The sequence below is a fragment of the Argopecten irradians genome, chromosome 4, assembly GCF_041381155.1.
Source record: "Argopecten irradians isolate NY chromosome 4, Ai_NY, whole genome shotgun sequence".
Classification (NCBI taxonomy): domain Eukaryota; kingdom Metazoa; phylum Mollusca; class Bivalvia; order Pectinida; family Pectinidae; genus Argopecten; species Argopecten irradians.
The window spans coordinates 33,028,112-33,044,482 of NC_091137.1; the positions used below are offsets into that span (position 1 = coordinate 33,028,112).

At 35.3% G+C, this 16,371-nt stretch overlaps 1 protein-coding gene across 4 annotated transcripts; it reads right to left on the minus strand.

The window, feature by feature from the left end:
• Positions 1-2,299: 2,299 nt before the first annotated feature.
• Positions 2,300-15,956, minus strand: LOC138321352 (uncharacterized). 4 transcript variants are annotated; one of them, XR_011208322.1, is made up of 10 exons: positions 14,118-14,566; positions 12,352-12,455; positions 11,935-12,052; positions 10,041-10,152; positions 9,575-9,769; positions 9,263-9,378; positions 8,729-8,849; positions 8,425-8,551; positions 4,875-8,059; positions 2,300-4,552 (listed from the first exon to the last, which is right to left on the minus strand). XR_011208322.1 is itself a non-coding variant. In XM_069264993.1 (9 exons), exons 1-9 carry the CDS (start codon positions 14,667-14,669, stop codon positions 6,399-6,401), a joined length of 2,622 nt encoding a protein of 873 aa, XP_069121094.1. In that variant the 5' UTR covers positions 14,670-15,956; the 3' UTR covers positions 2,300-6,398. The 4 variants fall into 4 exon arrangements, 2 of the variants coding, with proteins under 2 accessions (XP_069121094.1, XP_069121093.1); XR_011208323.1 differs by having other exon boundaries at positions 2,300-3,613; positions 4,108-8,059; XM_069264993.1 differs by lacking the exon at positions 14,118-14,566 and adding an exon at positions 14,602-15,956 and having other exon boundaries at positions 2,300-8,059.
• Between the last annotated feature and the right edge of the window lie 415 nt (positions 15,957-16,371).

Below are 16,371 nucleotides of genomic sequence, written 5' to 3' on the forward strand. Positions count from 1 at the left end.
GTGTATATTTGTGTTGTTTACCTGGCTTTTCATTTACAACTTTGTTTCCTTGCTTCAGATTTCAATTTATTTCTCAACTGCAATATCAGATTAGCAGTTATTACTAAACTGCAATATTTTTCAACTTGATTTTCATTAATGCCCTGTGAGTTTGCGTAATGGCAATGCACAAAATTTGTATTCTAACACAACCTAGGAATTTCAGGTTTGCTTTGAAGTGAAGGACTTTGACATTGTAAGTTAAGATCAATGGTTATGGTATGACATATGGTATGCAGTGTATATTGAACCCACAAGATCTGTTTGGTGGCAAAAATAACAAAAACCTATCATAATTAGAGAATTTAACACAGTAATACCTGTCGGTGTAGCGTAGCCATGTTTGTATGCTTTGTAATTAATCAGGTGTCTGATTTGTATCCATTTTTGTTTTTAATTTTATGTCCTTACTTTACGAAATGCCATTGATTGTCAAATTCAGTATTGTGAAGTTTTCTAAGGTATTGACTGTGTATATACTATACACCGACTGTTATTCAAAGACTATCTAGCTTCAGTTGTGATTTCAAAAACTTTCTTGAATATTGTATAGACTACTAACTTATTTTGCAAAGATTTTTTTGGCACTTTACATAAGCTCTGAATTATTGAGATGAAATTGATTATATTGCTTTCAAATTATGGAAATTGTTAATTTTTTTTGCAAATTCTCTCCAACCATGAAACTCTCTGAAAACAAGTTGTTTTACAGTACACTGTTAGAATGGATAGGCAAAAGTTTTTAGCATTGAAGAATATTTTCCTTTTTTTTTTTTCTTTTGAAAAATGTATGGTATACAACATAGCCATAGGGTATGCAGAGTATAAGAAAATGTGTTGAGTTTGTGATATTATTAGGATAAGTATGAATAGATTGAAGTACCCTGAACGACCAAGAGCTAGACAGACTTTGAACCACCTTGTAATGTGGTGAATGGTTAGCTTGTATTGTTTACCAGTGTTGGATTTGTGTGTTTGTGAGCCAGCAAGTGCCTGTCTGTCCAAAATGCCGTGTCCCGTTATAGTTCAGGGTGATATATATTTCAACAAACCAGGTAGAAATTTAATTTTAGAAGAAATTTGTAAATTTAAATACTTTTGATGTTTTCTGATATATTTATACAGTTAATCCTAGACAATTTATCAAACACCATAATAGCATATAGCGGTATATGGCTTTTATGATTAAACACGAACTTGCACTTTTATAGCCCAAAAGATGGATATACAGTGTATATAGAAATCGACTGACGCTAATTGGTCAGGTTCTCTACCAATAGCCGATAACTGTTGATTATAGAGGTCAACTATTTAGATAAGACTTCTGACTTCTCACTAGCTAGTTTCTATAACAACAAAGTGTGTCCACTTATTCCTTTTGTGAATATTTTGTGAGACATATTCCCATGGCAACCAGATATGTCCATTTATTGGTGTTGTGTTTAATATTTTTAACACATGTCTATGACAACTTGGGGTGTCACGCTATTCATCTACTGGTTTTATGTGCATTTTGTGTCTATGACAACCATGAGTGTTCCCTAATCGGTGTTATGTATAATTTTTGGGACATGTTTCCATGGCAACAAGAGGTGTCCACTTCCTGGTGTTGTGCTTCTGTTCACCCCTTGCTGTAATGATGCTGAATGTAGTGTTTGGCAGACAAATTTCCGTGAAGCTCCCGTAAATCCTGTGAATGTTGCCCTGGTATACCTTTTTGTATAAGGAGCCATTCCTGAAATGTTTATTTTGGTCCGTTACACAGACCAATAACACAACATGGTCAATAAAACGCTTTGGCTAAGTCAACAAGTCTGTTTTCTATTCTTATTCTACCTTAAAATATTCTTTGGGAGCTGAATAGGACCATGGCAAAATTCACACACATTGCAAACACGAGAGTCTGTCCTTAAATGGCCTTAGCTGTTAACACATGAACCTTAAGCCAATCAAGCAATCTTCTGATAACATGGAAACATATACTATCAAATTTACACAACAGGGCTCAGTTGTTCAAATGGAGATTAGTGAAAATATGCTTCTCATGTACAGTTTAAAAAGAGAGTAAACTTTCCATTAGATAAGTTCGAAGGAAAAATGTTCTTATTCGTCAGTTATCAAGGATTATTTTATCAAGTTTTTGGGATGCCTTATCACCTATTGAACAACAGTATTTACCCTACGTATAAATTATTTTGGCATGACCAGTAATGAGGGTTTGATGATTCCCTCCATTCATTAAAAACAGGAAGTCTAAAAAAGCATTGAATTACTTTATTTATGACATTAATGATAAGTTTCAATTCTATCACAGGCTGGATATTTATTCATAATATAAGTTTTACCAAATGCTTGCCACATTTGTCATAGTTAAATACTTGTACACTGTATCTACCAGTATATCAGAATATAGAAGTTATAAGATAAAATAATTTGAAGTCAAAAGATAAAACATTTTATCAAATTAACATTCTTTTTACAAGGAATTCTATATTAACAACTTAAATCTTTGACGTACTACCTCTTTAAGCAGCAATCAGCAACTTATTTTCAATAATGACAATGTTTTCCTCCAGGGATCACCAACAATTTCTTTGTTTCAACTTTCTAGGGATATTTAGAATAACACCCCTTCAATACACCAACAATAACTTCCTCCTGTAAGGAACATCAACAATAAAATTTCTCCTGAGAAGATCATCAATGTTAGTGTTCCCAGTGTTCAACTTCAAGGGAACACCAACTATTACATTCTACCTACAATGCTCCAGGCAACACCAACAACATTTGATCTTAACTCTTGAGTGGGGGGAATTAACATCTGTTGGTGTTCCCAAAATCTAAGGGAACACCAACATTAACTTTCACCTCAATCCTCCAGGAATGATAATCTCTGGATACTCAAGGGCATATCAACAATAACATCTCACTCAATGCTCAAAACAATCCTTCAACCAGGAAACAACATCAATTATCACAATGTTCCAGGCAGGGAACACCCAACATTATTCCACAACTGTCCGGTGGGGAAATCTATTATTGTTGGGTGTTCACAATGCTTAAGTGAAGACCCAACAATAACTTTCACCTCAATCCTCCATGGAATATCAGTAATATGTTCCTCAATACTCAAAGGCACATTAACAAGAACTACACTCAATGCTCAAGAGGACATTTTTTCTTTCTTATTTCTCCAGTACATAACTTTCATATTGGTGCTCCGAACACTGACAGTAACTATTGTCCGAATTCTCTATGCAAATCCATCCACCCTTTAAGTAGGCAGAAAAACCACCAAGAAAAACTAATTCTCCAGTGGGGAAATTTATTGTTGTTGGTGTTTCCAATGCCCAAGGGAACACCAACAATAATTTTCACCTCAACCCTCGTGTAACACTACCAATATCTTCCCATCAATGCTAGAAAACAATTATTTATCAATACTCAGGAACACAATGCTCAAGAGAACAACTTCATCTCCAATTTTTCTCAGCGTTGAGCTTCAAAATTTGTGTTCCCAATTCTCAACAAGGAAATACCAATGATCATTATTGCTTCAATCCTCCAAGCAACACTTATCAATTAGATTATTACATTCCATTCATAATGCTCCGCAGAACATCAAAAACTTTTATCTCTTCAGTGTGGAAATTTATTGTTGGTGTTCCCCATTCCCAAGGGAACGCCAACAATAATTTTCACCTCAACCTCCAGGGAACATTCCAATATCTTCCCATCAATGCTCAAAAACCAATTACTTATCAATACTCAAGAACACAATGATCCAGAGAACACAATATTCTTCAGTGGGGAAATTTATTATTGTTGGTGTTCCCAATGCCCAAGGGAACACCAACAGTAATTTTCACCTCAATTCTCCTGGTCACACTACCAATATCTTTCTATCAATGCTAAAAATACAATTACTTATCAATACTCAGGAACACAATGCTCAAGAGAACAACTTCATCACCGATTTTTCACAGCGAGGAGCTTCAAAATTGGTGTTCTCAATTCTCAAAAGGGAAACACCAATGATCATTTCCCCCTCAATCCATCAAGCAACACTTATCAATTAGATTATTACATTCCATTCATAATGCTTCGCAGAACATTAAAAACATCTCTCTCTTTAGTGGGGAAATTTATTGTTGTTGGTGTTCCCAAAGCTCAAGAGAACGCCAACAATAATTTTCACCTCAATTTTCCAGGTATTACTACCAATATCTTCCCATCAATGCTAAAACACCAATTACTTATCAATACTCAAGAACACAATGCTCAAGAAAACAATTTTTCCCTCGATTTTTTAAGCTAGGAGCTTCAATTGTGTTCCCAATTCTTAAGGGAACACTAATGATCATTTTTGCCTCAATCTCCAAGTCAAACAAATTACCCGTACATGCTATTCATAATGCTCTGCAGAACATCAAAAACTTTTATCTCTTCAGTGGGGAAATTTATTGTTGTTGGTGCTCCCAATGCCCAAGGTAACACCAACAGTAATTTTCACCTCAACCTCCAGGTATCACTTCCAATATCTTCCCATCAATACTCAAAAAATAATTACCTATCAATACTGAAGAACACAATGCTCAAAGAGAACAACTTTTCCCTCGATTTTGCCAGCTAGAAGCTTCAATGGTGTTCCCAATTCTTAAAGGAAAACTAATGATCATTTTGCCTCAATCCTCCAAGCAACACATTTTCAAATAGATTATTCGATTCCATTCATAACGCTCCACAAAACATCAAAAACTTTATCTCTTTATTGGAGAATATTATTGTTGTTTGGTATTCCCAATGCCCAAGGGAACGCCAACAATAATTTTCACCTCAATTCTCCAGGTATCACTTCCAATATCTTCCCATCAATGCTCAAAAACCAATTAGTTATCAATATTCAAGAACACAATGCTCCATGCAGAGAACACATTATCTCTTCAGTGGAGAAATTTATTAGTGTTGGTGTTCCCATTTCTTAAGGGAACACCAACAGTAATTTTCACCTCAATTCTCCTGGTCACACTACCAATATATCTTCACATCAATACTAAAAATACAATTACTTATCAATACTCAAGAACAAAATGCTCAAGAGAACAACTTCATTTCTGATTTTTCTCAGCGTTGAGCTTCAAAGTTGGTGTTCCAAATTCTCAAGGAAACACCAATGATCATTTTTGCCTCAATCCTCCAAGCAACACTTATCAATAAGAATTTTACATTCCATTCATAATGCTTTGGAGAACATCAAAAACATTTATCTCTTTAGTTGGGAAATTTACTGTTGTTGGTGTTCCCACTGCCCAAGGGAACACCAACAGTAATTTTTCACACCTCAATCCTCCAGGGAACATCACTAATACATGTATCTTTACCCCGAGTACTAATAAAAAATAACCCCTCAATAAAATAGGGCCCATTAATAATAACATCCCGCTCAATCATCAATACAACAAAAACTTTAACAATCCTGAAGCACCGACAAAAACCTTCTCCTCTATGCAGAAGGAAATAATAACTGTTATCCATAGCCCAGGGAACACCAACAATAGTGATATACATATTACATGCAACATTGCCATTATAAACTATTCCTAATAAAATTATGTGCTAACTAGCATTATGTCAGTATGACATGCAAAACCGCTGCAACAAGTATTGATTGCTTCATCTTAAAAACAATCTATCCTACAGATCTAATGTTACCTACAAACCATATGTGTTGAATACCCCGCTAAAGCATGTGCCATATTTTCAGAAAGTGTATTGTACAACAATACTGCCAGCAACCAAACCTAGGTCATTGTCTGAAGCCATATACCAACCACAAAACACGCTAATAATACAGAAAAATTCATCATGAAAACCCCATTTCTATTTGTGAACTGCAAAAATATCAAGTAAAGATTATAATAATATGAACAGTTGGTGACGTGGCTATCGCTTGTTTATCTTGCAAACTCTCAATACCCGAAGTCAGCAGATACGCATGCATCAACTGGAGATGGGTCCAATATGCACCTATCTTAATAAAGCAGCTTGGCTCTGCCATTACCATATTTAATAAGTACATATAAAAATGTGTACTGGGATCCCTGAGAAATTCCCTCAATGTTCTAAGGAACAATAACAATAGCCACAAACCCTACTAACACTACATGTAATATGACCAAAATGTAGGAATTATTAGGAAACATAAATGATAGAACCCTAACAGTGTATATGATATATAACCTCTGAATTCTCTAGCAATACTCATTTTTTATTATTTTTGTGTGTGTTTTTTTTGTGTGTGTGTTTTTCAATTGTACATTTTATATTTAGTGACAGGACTTTTTAGCACATAAATGTCTCTACATCTCCTGCTCTAGAAGGCTCTCATCTGAACAAATATTCCTGATGTCATGCATGGCCAACAAGCGATCTGCCTTTTCACAGATATCTTCTTTCTCATCATTGTCCCCAATTCCCAGGTTCCTGATGTCATACTGTTTGAGGAGACGGTCTGCATTTCTGATATTGTCCTGTTCACCACTCTTCCTCTCACTCTGTGTACCCTGATCAGAAAGGCGCTCCTTTCTCATCCACCTGTTTGTAGAATTAACCGCCTGAAATCTTTGGGACTGCAGTCCTGATTTGCTTTCAGAGACTTGGATCATGAGTGGAGCTCCATCTAGAGCTTCATCTGCCGCTCCATCTGCCTTTCCTCTTGGCTCCTGAAGGGTCATAGCCATCCCTTGTTGATCACGAAGATTATAAGACATGAGTGTATTTGGCCTATGCAGATTACTGTCCATACCTGGTGATCTCTGAGCAGCACTATCCGTTTTCTGTGATCCTACACAACTATTCAGGTTTCTCTGCGGTGTGTTTCCACTAGCAATTCCATGTTGTGATTTAGAGTCTCTGTTGTTGGAGCTTCCACGGAATCCAGCTGCAAGGCCACTACTTACATGACCACTCTGTTTGACACCTACTCGATGGCGAGACCTGAAAGTGTCCGAAGCAGAGTTATCTGTTGGCCTAACCATGAAGGACTGTACATTTCCAGGGTTGATGAAGACTTTAGGCTTGGATGGCAAGATAGTAAAGCCTTCTGGTCTGCTAGAAACTGCAGGCTTGGCAATTTGGCTACTCTGATTAGCGAAGGACACAGAAATACTAGCTGTAACTTTACCTGGCTTAAGGACAACAGGTAATTTAGTAGTTGCAATATCAACCACATTGTTGTTAGATTGAATATTGCATTTCTCCTTGTTGTCTTTACTAGCCATTCTTGGTGAAAGCTGTGGCAGGGAAGTTGTCTTGCTACTGATCCAAGGTGCCTGATTTCCTTGGTTGACATTTTCCTGGTTACCCTTAGCCTTAAGGTGAGAGGCAATCATGCCGTTTCCTGGCATTGGCATCCTAGGCAAAACATGTCCATCCATTCTGGACTTTACCCTAACAGTTAGAAGAGGTGATGAGGAACCATTCTGTGACATCCGGCCTGATTTGTCATCACGGTCCACCATGGACTTGACCAGTCTGGTATCCACCTTTGGCTTCCTTTGAGATTGCTCCATGATATCCCTGCATTTTGACTTTGTTTCCTCATGTGTTCCTACCAAGGACCTTGGAAGCTTGGGCAGCTGGTTTGCTTCTTGTTCAGCATCACCTTGCCTAAGTTTAACAGGTTTCTTCTCAGGTTTGGAGAAGATTCTTTGAATTGTTGTATCTGGACTTGCAATTTGATGAAGTCCCTCCAATTTAGTTTGTGGTCTGGGGGATATTTTGACCAAGGTTTCCTCACACATGTTTGCTTTGGGAAGCAAAGGTAAAGCACTAGGTGTCTGATGGCTACCTCTATCTGGTGTTACATCACTTGGAGTGTTTAGGTGAGCTGTGGATTCACTGCTGTGTCCAGAGGTAGGTTCATGGAAAATGTCGCTAGGAAGGCAGTTAACTTTGTTATCTGTGTACTGACTGTAAACATCTTCACATTTACTTTCATCATTTCTCCTTTTGGCATTGCCTGAATAGGAAAAGTAAAACCATTAAATGATTGTTATAACTATACATGAAAGATTGGCAAATAAAGGTACAGGTTTAAAAATGAAGATGAAAATATTTATCTTTTAAACTATTTGATCTACAGCCTGTACAGTTCTGTCTTTGCTTATTTATAAAGAATCATCTGCCCTTGCAGGTAGGATTGATTTAGACACTATGTGTTTGTGATTGTAACATTATCCCCACAAATAAGTTTACCCCTCTCCCTCCCTTCAATCCCTTCATTTCCAAACAGTAAAACATGTAAAAATAGTTTCCACAGTTTAATTTTTTAACTTTAGACAAGATAAGACTAACAAAAGCAGGGGATAGGACTCTCTTACTCACCTGAGGTATCAGTAGTCCTATTCAGCTGTTCTGTGGGAGTAGCATTAGGTACTTGGACCATGGATTCCAAGTTCACTTTCTGGTCATTTTTTCCGGTGTTCTGTATGGAATGCAATTCCTCCTCAAACTATACAGGAAAAGATCAGAATATTACATGACTGTTTGAGCATAATCATTATTATTCTTTTCTTAAATGTTTTATTTTTATTATTGTAATTGTAATTTGTAATAATTGTAGCAAAAAAGTGAAAAGTGATGAAAGTGAAATAAGAAGGCTAAGAAAAAGAAGAAAAAAGAAAAGCACCTGTGGAGTAGGGAAAGTGAGCTCTCTACATCCACGAGCAATAAATTTCTCAACATGATCCTCTGGACAGTACACCAAAGACAGTTCAGTCAAGTCTGTCAGGAAGGCCCTCATCTTATCTCTATAGAAGTCAGGTAGAGAGCAGCACAGGGTTAGGAGGAGGTTTAGAGACAGCAGAAGATGACAGTAAAGACAGGTGCAGTGTGATAGAGAGAAGGAGAAAAAAATGAGGAGAAAGGATTTAGAATGGGCAACACAAATGAAATACTGCAAGGAATTGGTGGAAGAATAAAATCAAACAAGATTTTTTTTCAGAAAGAAAGCATGATAACTAAAAGCAAAACTCAGGCATTAATTAAGATGAGATTAAATCTTTCTTTAAATATATGCATATTTATAGATAATATTTCCAAAGGAAAAATAATGGTATTATAAAAAAAAAAAGGTGACCAATAATTATCAAGTACAGACCATACAGACACATAGCCACCTCTTAAAGCATGCAACTCTGTAAACTAAATCTAGGTAGCTTACCGAGGGTCATCGTAGCATGCCGTCAGTATAGAAGAATACTCTCTGATGCTATCTACAAGGATCATAAGGCGCTTCTCCTCGTGCTTGGTAAAAAGGCTTTTTAATTCTGCTACTTTCTGTAAAAAATTAAAGATTACATAATATTGTTGTGTTTAATATAGTGTCAACTTACATTTATGTAGGAATACACGATATAATATTCTACAAGGAATGAAAATGTGTTTAAATATTGCTTGTTCATCCAAAACAAATGGTGAGATGATTTTTTTTTCAATCAAACGGATATTCTTAAAATACTACTATATAGCTTACCTTGATGAATTGTAATCTGTTTCTGGTCTCATTGTCCAGTGCATTGCGATACTTGTGTTCAGCAGTGAGAGTCTCCAGTTTAAAGTGCTCCCTTTTAACCTCCAAGTCTGGAAGACTTATCTCTGTATCACTGAATGGGTAGCTATCGATTTGTTTCTGGACCCTATCCATCAAGCGTCTCTTTTTATTGTATACCTCAAAACATAATGATAACCATTGACAACACTTAGAAATGAAGGTCAATTTTCAACAAAAAATAACACTTGATTTTTTAAATTATAGAATTTGAAATTAAATTGATAACTGTGCAATTTTTCTATGCAAAGCTCTCATGTGGTTTAACATCCATGTCCAGTTCTAGATCTATAATAAATCAAAGCTACCCCGTAAACTTCAAATTCCAAAATATCTCTCTGATAGTCAAGAGTGTAGAAAGTTGATAATGCATTTAAAGTAAAATAAATACCTTGTGAAGTTTGGTGATCTTGGCAAGTAAATGAATATGTTGATCTGTTAACATGTCAATGTTATCCATAATATAGGCTTCAGATGTTTTCACTGTAGAATCATTCAGCCATCTATTTTAGACAAGAATACAGTAAAAATTTGTAAAAACATCTATGCACATTTTATCCATTCAGATTGATTGCTTTATTATACTTAAAATTAGGCTATAAATGAGACTTTCTTGTCAAGACTATAAATGATTAATCAGGTGAAGATCAGTTGCTTCGTGGTATCAGTTTTCAACCATTCAACAAATTTAAATTTCATACCTTTAATACCAGTATTTTAATTCATAGTTTTACATACATGCATGTACATTTATATTCTATATTCAACTCAATTTTGAATAAGCATCTCATCTATCATTGCATCCAGGTTTTTTGTCTTTTTATATAATTAAGGTTTTTTGTCTTTTTATATAATTAATTTCCCTGTATGTACAATTATTTCCTGGGTATATACAGCAGGGTTTGAAAAAAATTGAAAACAAACCCATCTTTTTGACATAGGGAGGGACCATAATTTATCTGGAATTACCTCATTTATAGGAACATTTACTAGTGCAAACCCTTATAGTAACCCTTCAGTATCGCTAACTCTATTACAAAGATTTATTTGGGGGAAAGTATAATATGATTAGTCATAACGCTGAATTCGGAGATATATTTTACATGTACATTGTAGTGATTGTACCTATTTCGTTCAATTTTACTTAATGTTTGATTTATGATTGTCTTATTATAAATTAATTAATACATATTTTAAAACACAAACAGTAGCCTGTGCATTTTTCAGCATGATTTGGGGCTGGTGTAACAGCTTATGAGCTTATGTCATGGTGCGGCGTCCATCCGTTCGTCTGTCCGTCAACATTTCATTTAAAACGCTACTAGTCATAGAGTTCTGCATGGAATGTAACCAAATTTGGCCAGAAACATCTTTGGGGGACGGGGAACAGAGTTTGTATAAATTTTGACTCTGACCCTCTGGAGGCAGGAGGGGCGGGGCCCAATAGGGGAAATAGAGGTAAATCCTTCAAATCGCTACTTGTCATAGAGTTCTGCATGGAATATAACCAAATTTTGGTCAAAAATATCCTTGGGGGAGGGAGAACAGAGTTTGTATAAATTTTGGCTTTGACCCCACGGGGGCAGGAGGGGCCCAATAGGGGAAATAGTGTAAATCCTTTAAATCGCTACTTATCATAGAGTTCTGCATGGAATGTAACCAAATTTGGCCAGAAGCATCCTTTGGTGAAGGGGAACAGAGATTGTATAAATATTGGCTCTGACCCCACGGGGGCAGGAGGGGTGGGGCTCAATAGGAAAAATAGTGTAAATCCTTTAAATCGCTACCAGTCATAGAGTTCTGCATGGAATGTAACCAAATTTGGCCAGAAACATCCTTTGGTGAAGGGGAACAGAGTTTGTATTTAAATTTTATAAAGAATGTGTCCCAATAGGGCAATTAGTGGTAAATCTTTAAATTTCTTCAGAAAAGAAACAATGATCCTGTATTCATAACATTACTTGGCATTACAATAACCAGGTGAGCGATACAGGCCCTCTGGGCCTCTTGTTTTCAGAATTGGCTAGCTACTTCTTCCCCTTTCCATCCCCACTCTCAATCATTTTGAGTGGGGGATTTATAAGCTGACTCTTCCCCCCCTCTCTCTCCTCTTAATTATTTTTTGGGGGAATTGTACTCTGAATAATATAGTGTGCTTCAGTGCTTCAAAGAAAAATGTCATGCCTCAGTAATTATAGATATATGTTAACTAATTATGAAGAATAAGATAAACAATAAACATATTGATCAATTAAATGATAACTTCAATTGAAAACAGTCTTTACCTGTTTAGCATGGACACAGGTGAATCAAGTCTTTTGCCGAGATCTTTCAATACTAAGCCATTTTCTTTGTTAAAGGCTGCTAAAGTCACAAAAATTTCCTTAACATCATCATCCACTCCTGTGAAAATATTTACGCTAAAGTAATGATAATCTCAAATAAAATTTCTTTCTGAAGACACAATATTGGTAAATTGTACAAGTGGTTTTAACCAGAGAAATTCGGAATATCAATATATCATGTGTTTTCAATTTAAAATTTACTACTTGTTTTATTGTAAACATAAAGCTGTCTTTATCCTAAATTCAGCTTTCAAGTGTAATAAGAAATCACACAATATATTTGAATTTCCAGTATTTAAAATAAATCATTATAATTGGTTGGCAGTTAAATCAATTAAAATCAATTGGTAAAAGTACCTCCAAGTTCTTTTAGGATCACTTCTGCTTCTACTTTTTCCTTTGATTGTGTTTTGAAGGATTTCATGTGTGTTGCAAAAATCTTCACTACCGTCTCCATTACCCTGTGAATGAGATGAAAACAAGACTGATGTCACATTTTAAAATTCTTCGCCTGTTTTAATTAAATCACATCCCAATAAATATATATGATAAATAACAAAAAATTCACCGCTTACTAAGATAAAATAAAAACAATTATCATGCTAAGATAATGCTACGATCTAAGTTATTGCCTGCCTGATTCAATAATATCTTATTTTGTAGAGGCAACACAATATTGTGTTGTTGATGTAATGTATTCAAATAATACAGTATATGAAAAAATAATGCACGTTTTAACAGTACCTTATTTAGAACTTTTGCAACATTTTGTGACCCTCGGGTAGAACATCCCTATCCTTCATATCCACATATGAAAGAGTCTTATAATACTGTATATGAACCAATAAGTGGGCTTAAAATATTACACACACAAAAATAAGAGAGCATTTAATAGAACCAATGGACTAGACTTTCATAAAATTATTGCACATGGTAAGGGTTAAAGCCATAAATCAATTTGCAAAAGAAATCAAATACAGAAACCTTAAGTTTTCATAAAATCAGTCTGCATTTTAATTCTAATCTTGGTCATTGAAATTGAGGCCTCAAACAGGGGAGAGACACAGCCGAACTTATAGCCTATAGAGATAGATATACTAGAGATGGGGTGCTTATATGGGTCAAATTTACTAATTCAGTACATTCAATTGAATCGATTCTACTGCATTGTACATGTATATTTGTTTTGCAACAAAAATCATAAGAAAATTATATAAACATGCAAAACCTCAGTGGTCCAATGGGTCCTCAGCATTACACAAAATAGAGCTTGTCAAGATTGTTAAGGGCCTCACTGGCTCAGGCCCACTGCCCCAGTCTTAGATATAGTGTGCCATAGTGTGATGGCTGGAGTCAAGAATCATTGCATAACTTAAAACTTTCATTGTCAGGACAGGGATGATTATACAGCATGAATAAGTCAACCTAGTTTTCTGGTAACAAATAGAATTTACTCTTTTTTGGACGGAAAGGAAACTATGAACAATTAAAATACTCTTACTTTCAGATTTGTACGATTTGTTTACCGAAAACAAACCTGATAAGGTTTTTAATTGCACAACAACAACTAGGCATAGCCTGCTGTCAGTACTGGCCAATTTTAAGGATTTTTTTCTTCGTGAAAGTCTAATGTTAATTTTCTGTCATTTTGAATAGCCAAAAATGAAACTTGGAACATTAACATAGATTTTTGTTGCCATAAAATTATAATAAAATTATATCATTTGATTCCGAATTTTGAATGTAGAATTTTGTCAATTCAGCTATAGAACTTCATATATATAGGTACAGGTACAGAATGAAAATGATTATGATGTAAATTAAATGCTTGTGCAAAACAATTCCATGCATGTATGTTGGGGCAAGTTTGGAGTTTGGCCTTGAGCTTACTAGTCCGCTAAACCTGCCTATATTATTAGGCTTTTTTTAATTTTTTTTTTGCCTAATATATAGACTATATATTAGGCAAAAAAAATAAAAAAAATTAATATAAAGACTATATATTAGGCAAAAAAAAAAAAAAAAAAAAACCTAATAATATAGGCAGGTTTAGCGGACTATGAGCTTACCAGTCCGTTGAGCACTTTGATCATTTAACAAACAAACGAAAACAAAAGACTTACTGTCTTCCGGACTCGAAATGCTTCTGTAGTTCATGCCTCAACAATATTTTACAATGTGGAGGCAACATGATTGTGTTCATATATATGTATATGTCGATCAAAGTTCTAGAAAATTCGCTGGATAACTTTCGTTGTCAGGAAATAGAATGATTGTGAAGGCGCGCGCAACCAAACTTTTTAATCACGTGATTGTTTTATCCAATAAAATTGATCATTTTGTTGCTTGGTAATGTGCGCCGTCTTTCGGAAGAAAGCCTAACTTTGCGGTGTAAGCCTATATATAAAAACCACGTTCATATTTTAACACATGAAGAACAAAATTCAAGAACAAAATATAAAATGTTAAGATTTAAGTATGCAAACCAATCTGAAATATTAAGTCTGTTTACAAAGTTAGAGCGTGTCCGCCAGCTGGGAAATGAGGCTATCATTTTGATCGTCTTACTCGATCATCATATTGGGGCAAAAGAAAAAGAAAACTTACTGTCTCCCGGACTCGAAATGCTTCTGTACTTCATGCCTCAACAATATTTTACAATGCGGTGGCAACATGGTGATTTGCGTTGATAAAATACACTTTTTTCCAACAGAGTCTTGAAATCGCTGTTTAACTTTCGTTGTCAGGAAATAGACTAATTGTAAAGCGCGCGCAACCAAACTTTAGGTCATGTGACACTTTTAAAGCAATAGAATTGACCGCTCTGTTGCTAGGTAGTGTGTGCCATCTTTCGAGGGAAAACGTACTAAGAAAGATAACTCTTACTTGAACTATATAGATCATACACTGTCCTTCCATTCAGTTTCGTTAACTTAAAATCGTAACTTTTCATGTAACAAAACGACTTAACACCATTTTTATCGTTTATTAACTCGACCCTTAATTCATATCGTACATGAACATCGTCGTTTTTTTTCCATCCCACTAAGGTTTTTGTGCGAATTTCAATCTCTTTTCCTTTTCTTAAAAAAGGAGAGATTCTAGGACCTACAAACAAGATGAAGTGTTGGCTTCAGGTGAAGAAATTTACACGACTCAATGATCATTGAAAATCTACCCCTGATAGGGCTGACATAAGATAAAAGAGCACATGTACGGTATTTTCACCTATTGTTCTAAGACGGTACCATTTGATGCTCGACCACGTCAGCAATGCTAAATCATATATCTACGTCTAAAGCATCATGACATATCACATTAAAGATGCTCCATCGCCGACAGAGCATAAATGATATTCATCATTTGAACAATAAATGGTGTGTAATCGTGTATATATCTGTCTAATTAACACAAAAACTAACATAAAATAATATATTTTGTCTTTGGTGCATGCGCAATCAGTACTTCATTCCATATAGGATATAGTGCCACGGAATTTTTTCGGGATGCAATTAATTATTTTTCATATTTTTTTCTTGAAGTAAAATTAGAAGCTCAAACTTTTCAGTGGTGGTAATGGTGTAAAGTAGGTTACTTTTGTAACTGAAGAAAAATACTAAATCGTCTGCTCCTGTTTTTGATAGTGAAAAAATACCATTTGTCAGCAGTGGAGCTTAAATTTCGCAAAAAAAAAAAGATAAGTGTTTCCAAAGAGTCCACAGAGACGACGGACGAAGTGATCCATGCGAACATTTAAATCGACTAAAATCATCACAATTGCTAAGGCGCACATATGCCATTCTGATTGTTCTTTCCAATAAATAACTTTTTTACAAACTATTTCCAAGACTGTTTGGAAGGGAAGAAACCGTCTTCCAGAAACATGTTCAAGTCTTCTTCTGGACCGTACTTAAAGATTAAAGACAATAGCCCAGATGTCGTGAATGACACCTTTTTGTAACCTATTTTTATAAACACCGAGGTGTTTTTTGGGTATAACCTTAACAGAAATAGCTGTTATATAGCAGCTGAAGATCTCAGACGACGAACCAAAAAAATGAAGTTTGGACTGTTCGATTTTTGCCTTCAAAGAAATAAGGCCAAACATACCAAGTGCCATGTCCGACCTAGCTCTTAAAGGACACCTCTAAATGACTTTGGCACAAAAATGTTGAATTATTTCAAGCCGCAACCAATCTAACTGCACGGAAGTGTGATAGAGCGAAATAGCTTCAAACCAATGAGAGGGTTTATCGAATTAAGCCTCCATTTCAAACGAGAAGCGAGTGCTTCTAAATTTGTGAAGAACATTTTCAATATCAGGACAACCAAGTTTATATTTGTCTAAATATATTCCAACATGTGTCGTATGTTCAC

Excerpts from the sequence above, each read along its gene's own strand:
- LOC138321352 (XM_069264992.1), bottom strand. The coding sequence starts at position 14,197 with ATGAACACAATCATGTTGCCTCCACATTGTAAAATATTGTTGAGGCAT. Across the intron at positions 12,456-14,117 it reads CATTTCGAGTCCGGAAGACA|GGTAATGGAGACGGTAGTGA; the intron begins GTAAGTCTTTTG and ends TCTCATTCACAG. Across the intron at positions 9,379-9,574 it reads ACAGATTACAATTCATCAAG|AAAGTAGCAGAATTAAAAAG; the intron begins GTAAGCTATATA and ends AATTTTTTACAG.